The following is a 16,264-nucleotide window of genomic DNA, read 5'->3' as shown; positions in this document are numbered from 1 at the left end:
TTCTCATTCAGGACACCTCCACTCTTACCGAGTTTACCTACAAGTCCAGCTATAGCTGGGGAGCAACTCGGATCCCAGAAACTGGGAATCAAACTCAACCCTCTGCGCGATTCATATGAAACGACCACCTGCCCCAGAGAAAGCACTGCTACTGATTTCATGCGGCTGCACTCAAGGCTGTGGAAGAAAGTGAGGATGTGTGAAGGCTGACCTACACAGTACAACAATGTGCTAAAACTGTCGTGGACAAAGCTGCAGTAATGTGCCTCACAGTGATTTAACGGAAGATTTGCATGACGGTTTTATGCAAAAAAAAGAAGATATTTACTAGAATTAATTTGTTTGATAGATATCGTGGTATTTTCGTTGTTTACATGCTGTACATATTGTAAATATATCACAACGAAAGTAATTATTGATTAGTTTTACAGTAATTCTTAATTCTCACGAGAAATGATTTTCATTCCAATAATTGTATTTGCATAAATTTAAAGTAAAAGAATATAAAGCAAAATTGTTCTGTATAAATAAAAGTCTGTTTTAAAGGAAATATCACTTTTTTTTACCTTCAAATTTTAGCACTTATAAACCAATTACCTTGCTTAAACATGCATCTGACCTTCTCTGAGTAGAATTTCACCTGAAATATTTTCTGTCATAGAGATAACTTCATTAAATGAGCCTTTTTTCATAGTTTGAAGAAAGGGAAATAAATTATATTAAGGGGTGGGGGAGGGAGAATCTCCCACGATAAGGGAAGGAACTTTTTTGTTTTTTACTTCAACATCCCCCAAGAGTGTTTTCTCAGAGTTTCAAAACATAATTTTTTCCCACATTTTTCCTAATTTGCCTGCAATATAATCTTTATTGTGTAATTTACTTTGTTTTAGTGACGCATTAGAAAGTTACATAAGGTCCTGGTATTTTTTCCTGCTACTGTTCTGCTACAACAGAGGCGAAATATCTGGAAGCAAAAACGTATTTACGTTTCACAGAGAAAAAGCCTACACTTCGCATGTATAATGAAGTAAACAGATAAACATATTTTAATGAAAATTATTTCAACAGTGAGAGAGAATTATTTCAGGGGAAAAATAGTTTCATTGTTATTTGAGACTTGTAAGATAACAAGATACAAAGCATGAAGCAGAAAGAAGCTATTTACTGCGTTCTATATATTCTTTGATGTATCTGCAAGCACAAATTTTCTCGATCAAATAAATGTAAATGTTCTGAAACGCTTGGACGGTAGTGTTCCTACTCTTTCAGTCCTAATAAGCGAATAGAATTTACCAAACAACCTTTCTCAAGAAGTTCCATTATGTATTCTGCTTTGGTCTCCAATGAACCCTATTACCATTGGTTGCTGCTACATTTTGCTATTATACTTCGATCTTTTCGCAAAAAAGAGGACTCGTATAACCCGATGTAAAGTTTGGATACTAAATTATACAGCAGACAGCTTTTACAACACACGAACTTTTTGACGCTGACATGCACATCAAAATGGTCACTAGATTCACTTGGCCCCAGTATTCAATCGAAACGAGAAAGTCGACAGTACAATGTAACTAATCAGCCAGACATACATCACCGTTTTCGGGGTGCTTGTTACAGTTGAGCTATCATCTTAAAAATCGCCTTCTACATCTTAAATAAAATCCGTTAGATGCATGGAATGACATCATTGGTAATACCTATCCAAAATCACAGAACATTACACTGAATTATTAAGCTGTATAGCCATATCATCAACTTCTGAAATAATGTCCTCAAAATTCTGTCATCAACACAACTGACTGAAAGAGAAACTTCTCTCATTCGTGTTATTCTTACAGTCCGTGTGCACAAAAATATGGCATATGTAATGCTAATTATTGTTGGCTTATAATTTACTGAAACAGTTTAAATAACGAAAATGTAATTGCTACAGGAAAAGAGAGACTAATAGCAATTAACAGAAGAGAACGACAAAGGTGAAGTCCCTCACCGATTTAGTGACAACATTGTTAGACAATGGAAGCAAGAAGTTAACCCAGAAATAAATTTAATTCATGCGGGGCCACAGTCATAATATAACTTTTTAAAGTCAGTACCGTTAGACTGTTGTTTATTTACAGTGTTACATTTACTGTTACAAAATCACGATTTCGGCTTCAAAGTGCCATTATCAAGTTTTTTAAGTGTTATAAATTGCTTGGGATGGCATACTTATTTTAATACGACAGTACGCTATCCCAAGCAATTTATAACACTTAAAAAACTTGATAATGGCACTTGGAATCCGAAATTATGATTTTGTAACAGTAAATGTAACACTGTAAATAAACAGTCTAATGGCGGTACTGACTTTAAAGAAAGTTAGTTCCTAGAAAGGCACATTTAAATACTGTGCTCTTTGCCGATGAGCAAATAATTTTACATAAGACGGTGGATGATTCACAATTGGCTCTGCATCGCTTAGACTTAATAGACAAATTCTTTTAGATGAAAATACCATAAACTAAATCCCCATGTCTGGGGCCTACTTTTCAGGAGATGAGGAAGGAGGAGGGGGAGGAGTAAAAACCTCGTAAAAAAAACCTGGGTCCGTCTGGCTTCGGGTAGAAGCACCCAGTAAGAGACCCTGCCTAGGCTTGCTGGGTGAAACCCAGTCAACGGTCTCAAAGGCGGAAGAGGAATCTCAGTTCCCAACGACTGAGAGAGCGGAAGAACTTAGTGGGGTAAACCACGAAAAACAGTGATTTCGAACGAACAATCCGATCTTACTTTGGAATTTATTTCCTCCGCCTACACAAAACAATTTCATATGCAGAATCGAAATGTCGCTAAATGAGAGCACTACCACAGGTGGTAACTTGAAAAAGGAATCCACCATTGCAATGCGGAATTTCTCGGAACCTAGGATTCTGGGCAGTCCCACCACCTGTATACAAGATGAGGCAGAGTGTCTTCAAAGACCTTCGAAACTGAAATTCAGGAACACGTACTTCACTGGGATCGTAAACATAAATTCACTCCTCAGAGTCGGAAAACAGAAAGAATTGGAAAAGCTCCTGAACGACCACGAAATTCGGATCTTGGCTGCACAAGAGATTAGATCCCTAGATGAGCACATCATGGACACACAATACTACTGAGTACTCAAAGGAAAACCAGCAATAAAGATAATGATTAACACCCCTGTCCTTGGGACTGCCTTTTACGTAAACAAAACCATAGTGAACAGTGTCGTTAACTTCTCATCAAAATTTGAAAGATTATCCATGCCGACAATCATGAGCAAAAACAAGAAAATATACTCTCATAGACGGCCATTCTCCAATTAACGAAGACAACAAGAAGAGCCCACAGAAAGTAGACGACTTCTGGGATCTACTGGAAACAAAAATCTCTAGGATACTTGTGAATCATACAATAATCCTTCTGGAAGCCTTCAACGCACAGATCGGGAAAGAAAATATAGAGACGTAGTAGGAGACTACCCAGCATACAGGAGAACAAATCAGAACGGAGAAAGGCTCAATGGACTCTGCAAAACTTTCCAGTTGAAGCTTGTGTCCACTCATTTTCGGAAACTCCCAAGAAAATCATAGACATGGATATCTTCAAAACCCAACCTAGGAGAATTCCAATTAGACCATGTAGCTATAAGCAGGACAAACACTAGAGAAGTGATGAATGTTAAAGTAATCAGAGATGGTAAATTAGACTTCGATCACTATCTCTCCAAAGTTGAAATCCGTTTTCTCCCACCAAAACGAAAGAGAGATCCACCAAAAGTGACCAAACATAACACCGACGGAATGAACATCAACCAAGACATTATAAATGACTTCAGAGAAGAAATCCGCTCCTCTAGAACAGAGATCTGGCAACACCTCCTTACAGGAACCAATGAAGCCGCAAACAAAACACCCAGTCTGGTAAAGACAGAACGGACAATCTGGCGGAATGAAGAATGTGGGAAAGCACTCTATAAGATAGCCGACACATGGAAAAGATGGAAAATTCAGGAAATACGGAACACTGGGAACAATTCAGAAAACAAAGAAAAGAAACATCATGGACATTCCGCAGAGTCAAACGATTATTTGAAAATGCAAAATTACAAAATCTCCAGAACAGCTCACAACAAATAATAGCAGAGACTTCTTTCAAACATTCAAAGACAAGCTCAAAGAATACCAGTTACCAAGCGTAAGCTTCAAAAATGAAAAAGGTAAAAGTGAATTTGGAACAATCAAGGTAATTGCAACATACTAGCCACATACTTCGAGAAGCTGCTCAACTGCCCATCCCCAGACACAAAACTGGCTCCTTCTGAGAACCTAGAAGATGATATGCCACCAAGAAAGGAAAAAACAAAGGAAGCCCTAAAAATTTTCAAAAACAACAGGCCAGCAGAAATGCTGAATTGGGCAGAAATGGAAATCCTAGACGACCTACACCGAATCTTCCAGCAAATATGGGAGGCAGAAAAACTGCCAGATGAATGGAAAATGGCACTGATCCACCCACTACATAATAAAGGTGACAAATAAAGAGTAAATTACTATAGAGGCGGGTCACTACTCCCAGTCACCTACAAAATCGTCTCAAAGATACTGGTAAATAGAACCGAATGAATCCTAGATAAATAACTTGGAGAATATCACGGTGGGTATCTGGAAGGTCGACCCTGTGCCTAAAAAATTTTTAATTTAAAATCAATAAACCGACATAGAATGCTGAATGGCAAAAGTTTAGTGGTTTCTTTCATTGACTTCAAAAAAGCCTTTGACTCGGTGGGTAGAGAGACCCTAGATAGGATCATCAGTGAATTTGGGTTAAAAAATAAGATCGCAAACATTATCAGAGAAACTTCAACAGGTGCAACTTCCAGAGTGAAGTTTATGGGAGAATTGTCCCAACTATATGAAACCAAGATAAGTGTGCGACAGGGCGATGGAGTGTCACCAATTGTACACTCCTGGAAATTGAAATCAGAACACCGTGAATTCATTGTCCCAGGAAGGGGAAACTTTATTGACACATTCCTGGGGTCAGATACATCACATGATCACACTGACAGAACCACAGGCACATAGACACAGGCAACAGAGCATGACCACGTCGGCACTAGTACAGTGTATATCCACCTTTCGCAGCAATGCAGGCTGCTATTCTCCCATGGAGACGATCGTAGAGATGCTGGATGTAGTCCTGTGGAACGGCTTGCCATGCCATTTCCACCTGGCGCCTCAGTTGGACCAGCGTTCGTGCTGGATGTGCAGACCGCGTGAGACGACGCTTCATCCAGTCCCAAACATGCTCAATGGGGGACAGATCCGGAGATCTTGCTGGCCAGGGTAGTTGACTTACACCTTCTAGAGCACGTTGGGTGGCACGGGATACATGCGGACGTGCATTGTCCTGTTGGAACAGCAAGTTCCCTTGCCGGTCTAGGAATGGTAGAACGATGGGTTCGATGACGGTTTGGATGTACCGTGCACTATTCAGTGTCCTCTCGACGATCACCAGTGGTGTACGGCCAGTGTAGGAGATCGCTCCCCACACCATGGCCGGGTGTTGGCCCTGTGTGCCTCGGTCGTATGCAGTCCTGATTGTGGCGCTCACCTGCACGGCGCCAAACACGCATACGACCATCATTGGCACCAAGGCAGAAGCGACTCTCATCGCTGAAGACGACACGTCTTCATTCGTCCCTCCATTCACGCCTGTCGCGACACCACTGGAGGCGGGCTGCACGATGTTGGGGCGTGAGCGGAAGACGGCCTAACGGTGTGCGGGACCGTAGCCCAGCTTCATGGAGACGGTTGCGAATGGTCCTCGCCGATACCCCAGGAGCAACAGTGTTCCTAATTTGCTGGGAAGTGGCGGTGCGGTCCCCTACGGCACTGCGTAGGATCCTACGGTCTTGGAGTGCATCCGTGCGTCGCTGCTGTCCGGTCCCAGGTCGACGGGCACGTGCACCTTCCGCCGACCACTGGCGACAACATCGATGTACTGTGGAGACCTTACGCCCCACGTGTTGAGCAATTCGGCGGTACGTCCACCCGGCCTCCCGCATGCCCACTATACGCCCTCGCTCAAAGTCCGTCAACTGCACATACGGTTCACGTCCACGCTGTCGCGGCATGCTACCAGTGTTAAAGACTGCGATGGAGCTCCGTATGCCACGGCAAACTGGCTGACACTGACGGTGGCGGTGCACAATTGCTGCGCAGCTAGCGCCATTCGACGGCCAACACCGTGGTTCCTGGTGTGTCCGCTGTGCCGCGCGTGTGATCATTGTTTGTACAGCCCTCTCGCAGTGTCCGGAGCAAGTATGGTGGGTCTGACACACCGGTGTCAATGTGTTCTTTTTTCCATTTCAAGGAGTGTATTTAACTGTGTGCTGGAGAAGACTGAGAATTTTGAATTCTGAACTTGAAAATCAAGGGATTAACCCAGTCTGTCGACAAAGATAATCGGGAGGAATCAAAATCAACTGCTTGGCTTTCGCTGATGATTTCGCAGTACTTTCAGAGAAGTTAGAAGAAGCGGCCATACAGATCAACCTACTAGAAAGGATCGCTGGCAAGACACGAGTTAGATTCTCGAAAGAGAAGACAAAATTCATGACAAGTGACAAACATGGACCACAATTCCTTCAAACAGAAAATGGAAAAATTGAGAAGGTAAAAAAATGCACGAAACCTCAGTGAATCCATAGAAGGTAACGGACTGGAGAAAGCTGCTGTGGGGGACCAGATCTCAGAGCTCACGGTTTAATTAAAAACATTTACAACAAAAAGTTCATCTCTTGCAATGCCAAAATAAAGCACTTCAGTGCTGTGGTAAAAACAGACTGCCTGTATGACAGCGAATGCCTCTCAATGGATTACGAGTTGGGAAGGCTGGAGATATTATAAAGAAAAGTATTACGGAAAATCATGGGTCCAGGCCAAGTTGAAACAGACTGGAAAGTTCAGAGTAACAATGAAATCTACAGCAAGGTGGAGAAAATCTCGGAGACCGTGAAAAACAGGAGATTATCATTTCTACGACGGAATGGACAAAACCAGACAAACCAAAAGTATATTTGAATACCTGCGGAAAAAGAAGACAACAACGACATGGATTAAGGAAGCTCGTAAAGAACTGGAAAGGTTCAACAACCAGGAAGTTCAAATGTTACATTTCGGACCATGGTTCAAAATTTGGAAGGATTTCAAGTCTAAAGAACTGAGAAGACTGGAAGAGCCTGGACGGATGAACAGAAGCAACAGCACAGCGACTATATGAAGGGCCACTGGAGAAAGAGAAGACTTCAGACAAAGAAGAAATGAAACTGTAGCGTGATCCTATGTGGTCAATCCGCAAATAAAAAAAAAGAACCAAAGTTACGGCTTTTAAACGAAAATACCCACCATGCATTAAAGTAATGCTAAATGGAAGATCAGTTTAATAGATATTTCACTTTCAACTATTAGGATGGGATATAAGTTACGAATATGACAATTAAATGTCCAGTAATTTCAGCAAGTTTCAAATTGTATGTCGTACTATGTATCAGAAAAGATACAAAGTAATAGGAATACCTATGCTCACATACACAAGTAAGACGTGGACAATAACCGAGAAAGACTAAAGAAGGATACAGTCAGTTGAAATGAAAGTCTTTTATAAGAAAAAGGATATGCTCTGAGAGACAATCAAAAATTCTGAAAGAAGGATGGAATCAAATACATTGTGCATGAATGGAAGAATAGAATACTGGATACAAAATGGAAGAAGCATACTGGAAGAATGGTGGCAGAAAAAATAGACATGTAATAGACTGTAACTCTGTAGGAAAGAGGGTTACAGGAAAACTGCGGAAGAGCTGACTTCTGTGAAGTGAAGAAGAAGAATTATTGCTGTATTTATTGATTAATAATTATAGGGTTAGATATATTTGTGTGTTGTTTTTTTACACCATTCTATAAATTCATTAAAAATCGATGTAAAAAATGTAGATTTTTTGGCGTCGATTTTTACCGGTCATCGATGCTTTGACATGGACGATGAATTCTAAACTACCATCTACGATGTTTGGTTATCGTACGTCCCTAATTAGCACCCACCTCTTCCGACGTGTGTGGGCTCCACGGACGCCAGCCCCAGTTCGAAGATCTCGTCCACTCCGAAGGCGGAGAACAGGTCCAGCTGGCGGTGGACCGTGGTCAACAAGCGGACCACATTCGGCACCAGCGGATCCTCCGGAAGGTCATCGGCCTCTGCGGAAAGCGTTTCTGTGCTAAAAAGTAATTTTCTCCATTGCTAGTAGAAGACTGAATGGCGTTCACATCAGCAGAAATTTATTCAAATTATAAAATTGCAATTTTATGACTAACTAGCTATAGCCGGCGAACTTCGTTCCGCCTCTGAAAATTTTTACAGGGTTATTACAAATGATTGAAGCGATTTCACAGCTCTACAATAACTTTATTATTTGAGATATTTTCACAATGCTTTGCACACACATACAAAAACTCAAAAAGTTTTTTTAGGCATTCACAAATGTTCGATATGTGCCCCTTTAGTGATTCGGCAGACATCAAGCCGATAATCAAGTTCCTCCCACACTCGGCGCAGCGTGTCCCCATCAATGAGTTCGAAAGCATCGTTGATGCGAGCTCGCAGTTCTGGCACGTTTCTTGGTAGAGGAGGTTTAAACACTGAATCTTTCACATAACCCCACAGAAAAAAATCGCATGGGGTTAAGTCGGGAGAGCGTGGAGGCCATGACATGAATTGCTGATCATGATCTCCACCACGACCGATCCATCGGTTTTCCAATCTCCTGTTTAAGAAATGCCGAACATCATGATGGAAGTGCGGTGGAGCACCATCCTGTTGAAAGATGAAGTCGGCGCTGTCGGTCTCCAGTTGTGGAATGAGCCAATTTTCCAGCATGTCCAGATACACGTGTCCTGTACCGTTTTTTTTCGCAGAAGAAAAAGGGGCCGTAAACTTTAAACCGTGAGATTGCACAAAACACGTTAACTTTTGGTGAACTGCGAATTTGCTGCACGAATGCGTGAGGATTCTCTACCGCCCAGATTCGCACGTTGTGTCTGTTCACCATTAAGAAAAAATGTTGCTTCATCACTGAAAACAAGTTTCGCACTGAACGCATCCTCTTCCATGAGCTGTTGCAACCGCGCCGAAAATTCAAAGCGTTTGACTTTGTCATCGGGTGTCAGGGCTGGTAGCAATTGTAAACGGTAAGGCTTCTGCTTTAGCCTTTTCCGCAAGATTTTCCAAACCGTCGGCTGTGGTATGTTTAGCTCCCTGCTTGCTTTATTCGTCGACTTCCGCGGGCTACGCGTGAAACTTGCCCGCACGCGTTCAACCGTTTCTTCGCTCACTGCAGGCCGACCCGTTGATTTCCCCTTACAGAGGCATCCAGAAGCTTTAAACTGCGCATACCATCGCCGAATGGAGTTAGCAGTTGGTGGATCTTTGTTGAACTTCGTCCTGAAGTGTCGTTGCACTGACTGACTGATGTGAGGGCATTTCAAGCACGACATACGCTTTCTCGGCTCCTGTCGACATTTTGTCTCACTGCGCTCTCGAGCGCTCTGGCGGCAGAAACCTGAAGTGCGGCTTCAGCCGAACAAAACTTTGTGAGTTTTTCTACGTATCTATAGTGTGTCGTGACCATATGTCAATGAATGGAGCTACAGTGAATTTATGAAATCGCTTCAATCATTTGTAATAGCCCTGTATATGTTATAGCTGACCCGGCAAACGTTGTTTTGCCATATAAATTACCTCTAGTATATAACAATAATGTATTCGTGTAACACAATTTATACGTGTAACACAATAGCCGTTGTTGGCGGGAGCTCGTGACACAAACAACAGCCGGTCGAAGTGGCCGAGCGGTTCTAGGCGCTACAGTCTGGAACCGCGAGACCGCTACGATCGTAGGTTCGAATGCTGCCTCGGGCATGGATGTGTGTGATGTCCTTAGGTTAGTTAGGTTTAAGTAGTTCTAAGTCTGGGGGACTGATGACCTCTGAAGTTAAGTCCCATAGTGCTCAGAGCCATTTCAACTTGAATTATGCTGTGGCACTGTTCTGCCGGCTCATCTCCCCTTCAGTTCGGCAGAATCGTAGTGCCAGCGCTGTCAAACTCTCGCTGTTTGTTCGTGGTGTGTACGATGCTGACAGGTCCAGTGGCGTTGTTTGTACAGAAAGAGATAGCCTAGAGATCTACCGCTACAAACCTTTAAAAATGAATAGGAATGACAGAAGAGAGGATTCAGAATCCTCAATGTATATTATGCTCTCGCATAAGAGACACTTAACTGAAAATTTGCGATGAAACAACACTGCAATAAAATATTTAGACATTTTATATACGTTCTGAGATTTCAGAACAAATGGTTCAAATGGCTCTGAGCACTATGGGACTCAACTGCTGTGGTAATAAGTCCCCTAGAACTTAGAACTACTTAAACTTAACTAACCTAAGGACATCACACACATCCATGGCCGAGGCAGGATTCGATCCTGCGACCGTAGTGGTCGTACGGTTCCAGACTGTAGCGCCTTTAACCGCTGATTTCAGAACAACCACCCCGTGCTTCGTTATGTGATTTGGTTGGTGTACTGTTTTAAAGTGTTCATTTGCTGGCTCACTTATTCTAGTAGCGCAATTTTTTTTTAAGTGCCACTCAGCGCGATGAGAATGAAGTTGTTTTGAGGCACGCCTTCGAAAGATTCTAGCTTGGCTGTAAATTCTGACTGGTTTTGGTAGAACAATTATTGCGAGCAGCGAAAAAGAGTTCTACATTCGTATAACCTTGATATTTTAAGATGTGCTTTAAAGAAAGCTTCAGTATGTTTAAGGAATTTAAATTTGTTTGGAAAGTCACGGCACTTTTTTCAGCTTACATTTCAGCAAAATAATGACCGCCCACACACTGCGAGCGTTCCTATTGCTTGTCTTGGCGCTTGCCAAAGGCTTACTTGGCCAGGAAGGTCTTCGGATCTCTCCACAACTGAGAACATTTGGAGCATTGTGGGCAGGCCCCTGCAACCACCACCGGATTTTGACGAAATAATGAGCCAAATGGACAGAATGTGCCACGTCATGCCTAAGGAGGACATCCAACAACTCTATCAAACAATGCCAAGCCGAATAGCTGCTTGCATAAAGGAAAGATGTGCACCACTGCCTTACCGACTTGCTCAGTTTTTCTATTGAATAAATTATTCAAGTTTTCTGAAAGTATAATCATCCGTTTCTCTGTACATATACACTGAAGCCCCAAAGGAACTGGTATAGCCATGCGTACTCAAATACAGAGTTACGTAAACAGGCAGAGTATGGCACTGTGGTCGGCAACGCCTATCTAAGACAACAAGTGTGTGGCACAGTTGTTAGATCGGTTCCCGCTGCTGCAATGGCAGGTGATCAAGATTCAAGTGAGTTTCAACGTGGTGTTATAGTCGGCACACGAGCGATGGACACAGCATCGAGGTAGCAATGAAGTGGAGATTTTCCCGTACGACCATTTCACGAGTGTACCGTGAGTATCAGAAATCTGGTAAGACATTAACTCTCTGACATCCCTATGCCCGGAAAAAGATCTTTCAACAACGGGACCAAAAACGACTGAAGACGGGATTAGCTGACCGGTCTCAGGCGCTGCAGTCATGGACTGTGTGGCGGGTCCCGGCGGAGGTTCGAGTCCTCTCTCGGGCATGGGTGTGTGTGTGTTTGTCCTTAGGATAATTTAGGTTAAGTACTGTGTAAGCTTAGGGACTGATGACCTTAGCAGTTAAGTCCCATAAGATTTCACACACATTTGAACATTTCACACACACACACACACACACACACACACACACACACACACGACTGACGACAGAAGTGACAGAAGTGCAACTCTTCCACAAATTGTTGCAGATTTCAGTGCTGGGCCATCAACAAGCGTCAGCGTGCGAACCATTCAACGAAATACGAGGTGCATTCAAGTTCTAAGGTCTCCGATTTTTTTTTCTCCGGACTGGAAAGAGATAGAAACATGCGCATTGTTTTAAAATGAGGCCGCGTTCATTGTCAATACGTCCCACAGATGGCAGCACCGTACGGCAGATGGAATTTTACCGCCAGCGACGAGAATGAGAACTGTTTTAAATACCTAAAATGGCGACGTTTTCCTTACTTGAACAGCGTGCAATCATTCGTTTTCTGAATTTGCGTGGTGTGAAACCAATTGAAATTCATCGACAGTTGAAGGAGACATGTGGTGATGGAGTTATGGATGTGTCGAAAGTGCGTTCGTGGGTGCGACAGTTTAATGAAGGCAGAACATTGTGTGACAACAAACCGAAACAACCTCGGGCTCGCACAAGCCGGTCTGACGACATGATCGAGAAAGTGCAGAGAATTGTTTTGGGGGATCGCCGAATGACTGTTGAACAGATCGCCTCCAGAGTTGGCATTTCTGTGGGTTCCGTGCACACAATCCTGCATGACGACCTGAAAATGCGAAAAGTGTCATCCAAGCGGGTGCCACGAACGCTGACGGACGACCACATGGCTGCCCGTGTGGCATGTTGCCAAGCAATGTTGACGCGAAACGACACCACGAATGGGAATTTCTTTTCGTCTGTTGTGCCAATGGATGAGACGTGGATGCCATTTTTCAATCCAGAAACAAAGCACCAGTCAGCTCAATGGAAGCACACAGATTCACCGCCACCAAAAAAATTCCGGGTAACCACCAGTGCTGAAAAAATGATGGTGTCCATGTTCTGGGACAGCGAGGGCGTAATCCTTACCCATTGCGTTCCAAAGGGCACTACGGTAACAGGTGCATCCTACGAAAATGTTTTGAAGAACAAATTCCTTCCTGCACTGCAACAAAAACGTCCGGGAAGGGCTGCGCGTGTGCTGTTTCACCAAGACAACGCACCCGCACATCGAGCTAACGTTACGCAACAGTTTCTTCGTGATAACAACTTTGAAGTGATTCCTCATGCTCCCTACTCACCTGACCTGGCTCCTAGTGACTTTTGGCTTTTTCCAACAATGAAAGACACTCTCCGCGGCCACACATTCACGAGCCTTGCTGCTATTGCCTCAGCGATTTTCCAGTGGTCAAAACAGACTCCTAAAGAAGCCTTCGCCGCTGCCATGGAATCATGGCGTCAGCGTTGTGAAAAATGTGTACGTCTGCAGGGCGATTACGTCGAGAAGTAACGCCAGTTTCATATCGATTTCGGGTGAGTAGTTAATTAGAAAAAAAATCGGAGGCCTTAGAACTTGTATGCACCTCGTATAACTGATACGGGCTTTTGGAGCCGAAGACTCACTATTGTAAACTTGATAACTGCACGACACAGAGCTTTACACCTCACCCGGGGCCATCAACACCAACAGTGGACTGTTGGTAACTTGAAACACGTTGCCTAGTCAGACGAGTCTCGTTTCAAATTGTAGCGATGCGGATAGACATGAAAGCGTGTGGAGACAACCTCATGAATCCATGGACCCTGCATGAAAGCAGGGGAGTGTTCACGCTGTTGGAGGCTCTGTAATGGTGCGGAGCGTGTGCATTTGGAGTGATATGGGACCCCTGATACGTCTAGATACGACTCTCACAGGTGACACGTACGTGAGCATCCTGTCTGTTCACCTGCATTCATTCATGTCCATTGTGCATTCCGACGGACTTGATAATTCCAACAGGACGATGCGACACCCCACAAGTCCAGAATTACTATGGACTGGCTCCAGAAACACTCTTTCGAGTTCATACACTTCCGATGGCCACCACACTCCCCAGACACAAATATTATGAGCATATCTGGGATGCCTTGCAACTTTCTGTTCAGGGCAGATCTCCACCCCGTCACAGGTTTATAGATAGCCGTGCGGGATTCGTTGTCTCAGTTTCCTCCAACACTGCTGCTGACATTAGTTAAGTCCATGACAGGTCGTGTTGCGGCAGCTCTGCGTCATAGCGGGGGCACTACAAGATATTAGGCAGGTCTTCAAGGTTCAAATGGCTCTGAGCACTATGGGACTTAACTTGTGAGGTCATCAGTCCCCTAGAACTTAGAACTACTTAAATCTAACTAACCTAACGACATCACACACATCCATGCCCGAGGCAGGATTCGAATCTGCGACCGTAGCGGTCGCGCGGTTCCAGACTGTAGCGTCTAGAACCGCTCGGCCACACCGGCCGGCTGAGGCAGGTGTATCAGTTTCTTTGGCTCTTCATTGTGTATGACATCTACTGAATTGCGCAGGCCACGCCTCGGAGTATGGCGCTGTTTGGATGACTCACCGGGCTGCTGACCGCAGGCGGCCGCGAGGTACTGCTTGGATAAGGGCCGGTTGAGGCAGGAGCCCACCACGGGCCCCCCGGGTCCGTCTGTGGCCATCACGGAGAGTCCGGAGCGCAGCTGCTCCATGGCGTACTGCCGGAAGTCGCGCTCCCTCCTGCCAGTGGCGCACGGCGGGAAGCTGTGCGACAGGGGCTCGTCCCGCAGGAAGATGGGAGTCACGTGGTCCAGCACCTGCCACACACTCGCCGTGAGCTGCCTGTCTCGTTTCAAGTTCAGATCACATGTAAGTTTATATGTGAAAGTACACTGGGCTGACAAGAGTCGTGGAAGAACAACATGGACATACACCACTGGCCATTAAAATTGCTACATCACGAAGATGACGTGCTGCAGACGCGAAATTTAACCGGCAGGAAGGAGATGCTCTGATATGCAAATGATTACCTTTTCAGAGCATTCACACAAGGTTGGCGACACCCACAACGTGCTGACATGAGGAACGTTTCCAACCGATTTCTCATACACAAACAGCAGTTGACCCCCGCCGGCCGAAGTGGCCGTGCGGTTAAAGGCGCTGCAGTCTGGAACCGCAAGACCGCTACGGTCGCAGGTTCGAATCCTGCCTTGGGCATGGATGTTTGTGATGTCCTTAGGTTAGTTAGGTTTAACTAGTTCTAAGTTCTAGGGGACTAATGACCTCAGCAGTTGAGTCCCATAGTGCTCAGAGCCATTTGAACCATTTGAAGCAGTTGACCCGCGTTGCCTAGTGAAACGTTGTTGTGATGCGTCGTGTAAGAAGGAGAAATGCGTACCAACACGTTTCCGACTTTGATAAAGGTCGCATTGTAGCTTATCGCGATGGCTGTTTATCGTATCGTGACATTGCTGCTCGTGTTGGTCGAGATCCAATGACTGTTAGCAGAATATGGAATCGGTGGGTTCGGGAGGGTAATATGGAACGCCGTGCTCGATCCCAACGGCCTCGTATCACTAACAGTCGAGATGACAGGCATCTTACCTACATGGCTGTAACGGATAGTGCAGCCACGTCTCGATCCCTGAGTCAACGTTTGCAAGACAACAACCTTCTGCACGAACAGTTCGACGACGTTTGCAGCAGCATGGATTATCAGCTCGGAGACCATTGCTGCGGTTACCCTTGACGCTGCATCACAGACAGGAGCGCCTGCGATGGCGTACTCAACGACGAACCTGGGTGCACGAATGGAAAAACGTCATTTTCGGATGAATCCAGGTTCTGTTTAGAGCATCATGATGGTCGCATCCGTGGTTGGCGACATCGCGGTGAACGCACATTTGAAGCGTGTATTCGTCATCGCCATACTGGCGTATTGCCCTGCGTGGTCGTATGGGGTGCCATTGGTTACACGTCTCGGTCACCTCTTGTTCGCACTGACGACACTTTGAACAGTGGACGCTACATTTCAGATGTGTTACGACCCGTGGCCCTACCCTTCATTCGATCCCTGCGAAAGCCTACATTTCAGTAGGATAAAGCACGAAAGCATGTTGCAGGTCCTGTACAGACCTTTCTGGATACAGAAAATGTTCGACTGCTGCCCTGACCAGCACACTCTCCAGATCTCTCACCAATTGCAGACGTCTGATCAATGGTGGCCGAGAAACTGGCTCGTCACAATACTCCAGTCACTATACATGATGAAGTGTGGTATCGTGTTGAAGCTGCATGGGCAGCTGTACCTGTACAAGTCATCCAAGCACTGTTTGACTCAATGCCCAGGCTTATCAAGGCCGTTGTTACCGCCAGAGGCAGTTGTTCTGGGTACTGATTTCTCAGGATCCATGCCCCCAAATTGCGTGAAAATATAATCACGTATCAGTTCTAGTGTAATATATTTGTCCATTGAACACCTGTTATCATCTGCATTTCTTCTTGGTGT

At 44.6% G+C, this 16,264-nt stretch overlaps 1 protein-coding gene across 1 annotated transcript in view; it reads right to left on the bottom strand.

The window, feature by feature from the left end:
• The window catches only part of LOC124550925, a 236,299-nt gene that overhangs the window by 15,965 nt on the left and 204,070 nt on the right, over positions 1–16,264 (bottom strand). Inside the window, exons 4-5 of the mRNA XM_047125721.1 lie at positions 14,342–14,573; positions 8,112–8,264 (exon numbers count right to left, since the gene is read on the bottom strand). Of these exons, the coding sequence (XP_046981677.1) occupies positions 8,112–8,264; positions 14,342–14,573 (385 nt within the window). The remainder of the gene's footprint in view (positions 1–8,111; positions 8,265–14,341; positions 14,574–16,264) is intronic.

The sequence above is a fragment of the Schistocerca americana genome, chromosome 9 (genome assembly GCF_021461395.2).
Source record: "Schistocerca americana isolate TAMUIC-IGC-003095 chromosome 9, iqSchAmer2.1, whole genome shotgun sequence".
In the NCBI taxonomy this organism is placed as follows: Eukaryota; Metazoa; Arthropoda; class Insecta; order Orthoptera; family Acrididae; genus Schistocerca; species Schistocerca americana.
The sequence above is the reverse complement of the archived record's forward strand: the minus strand, read 5'-3'. Positions and strand labels throughout refer to the sequence as shown.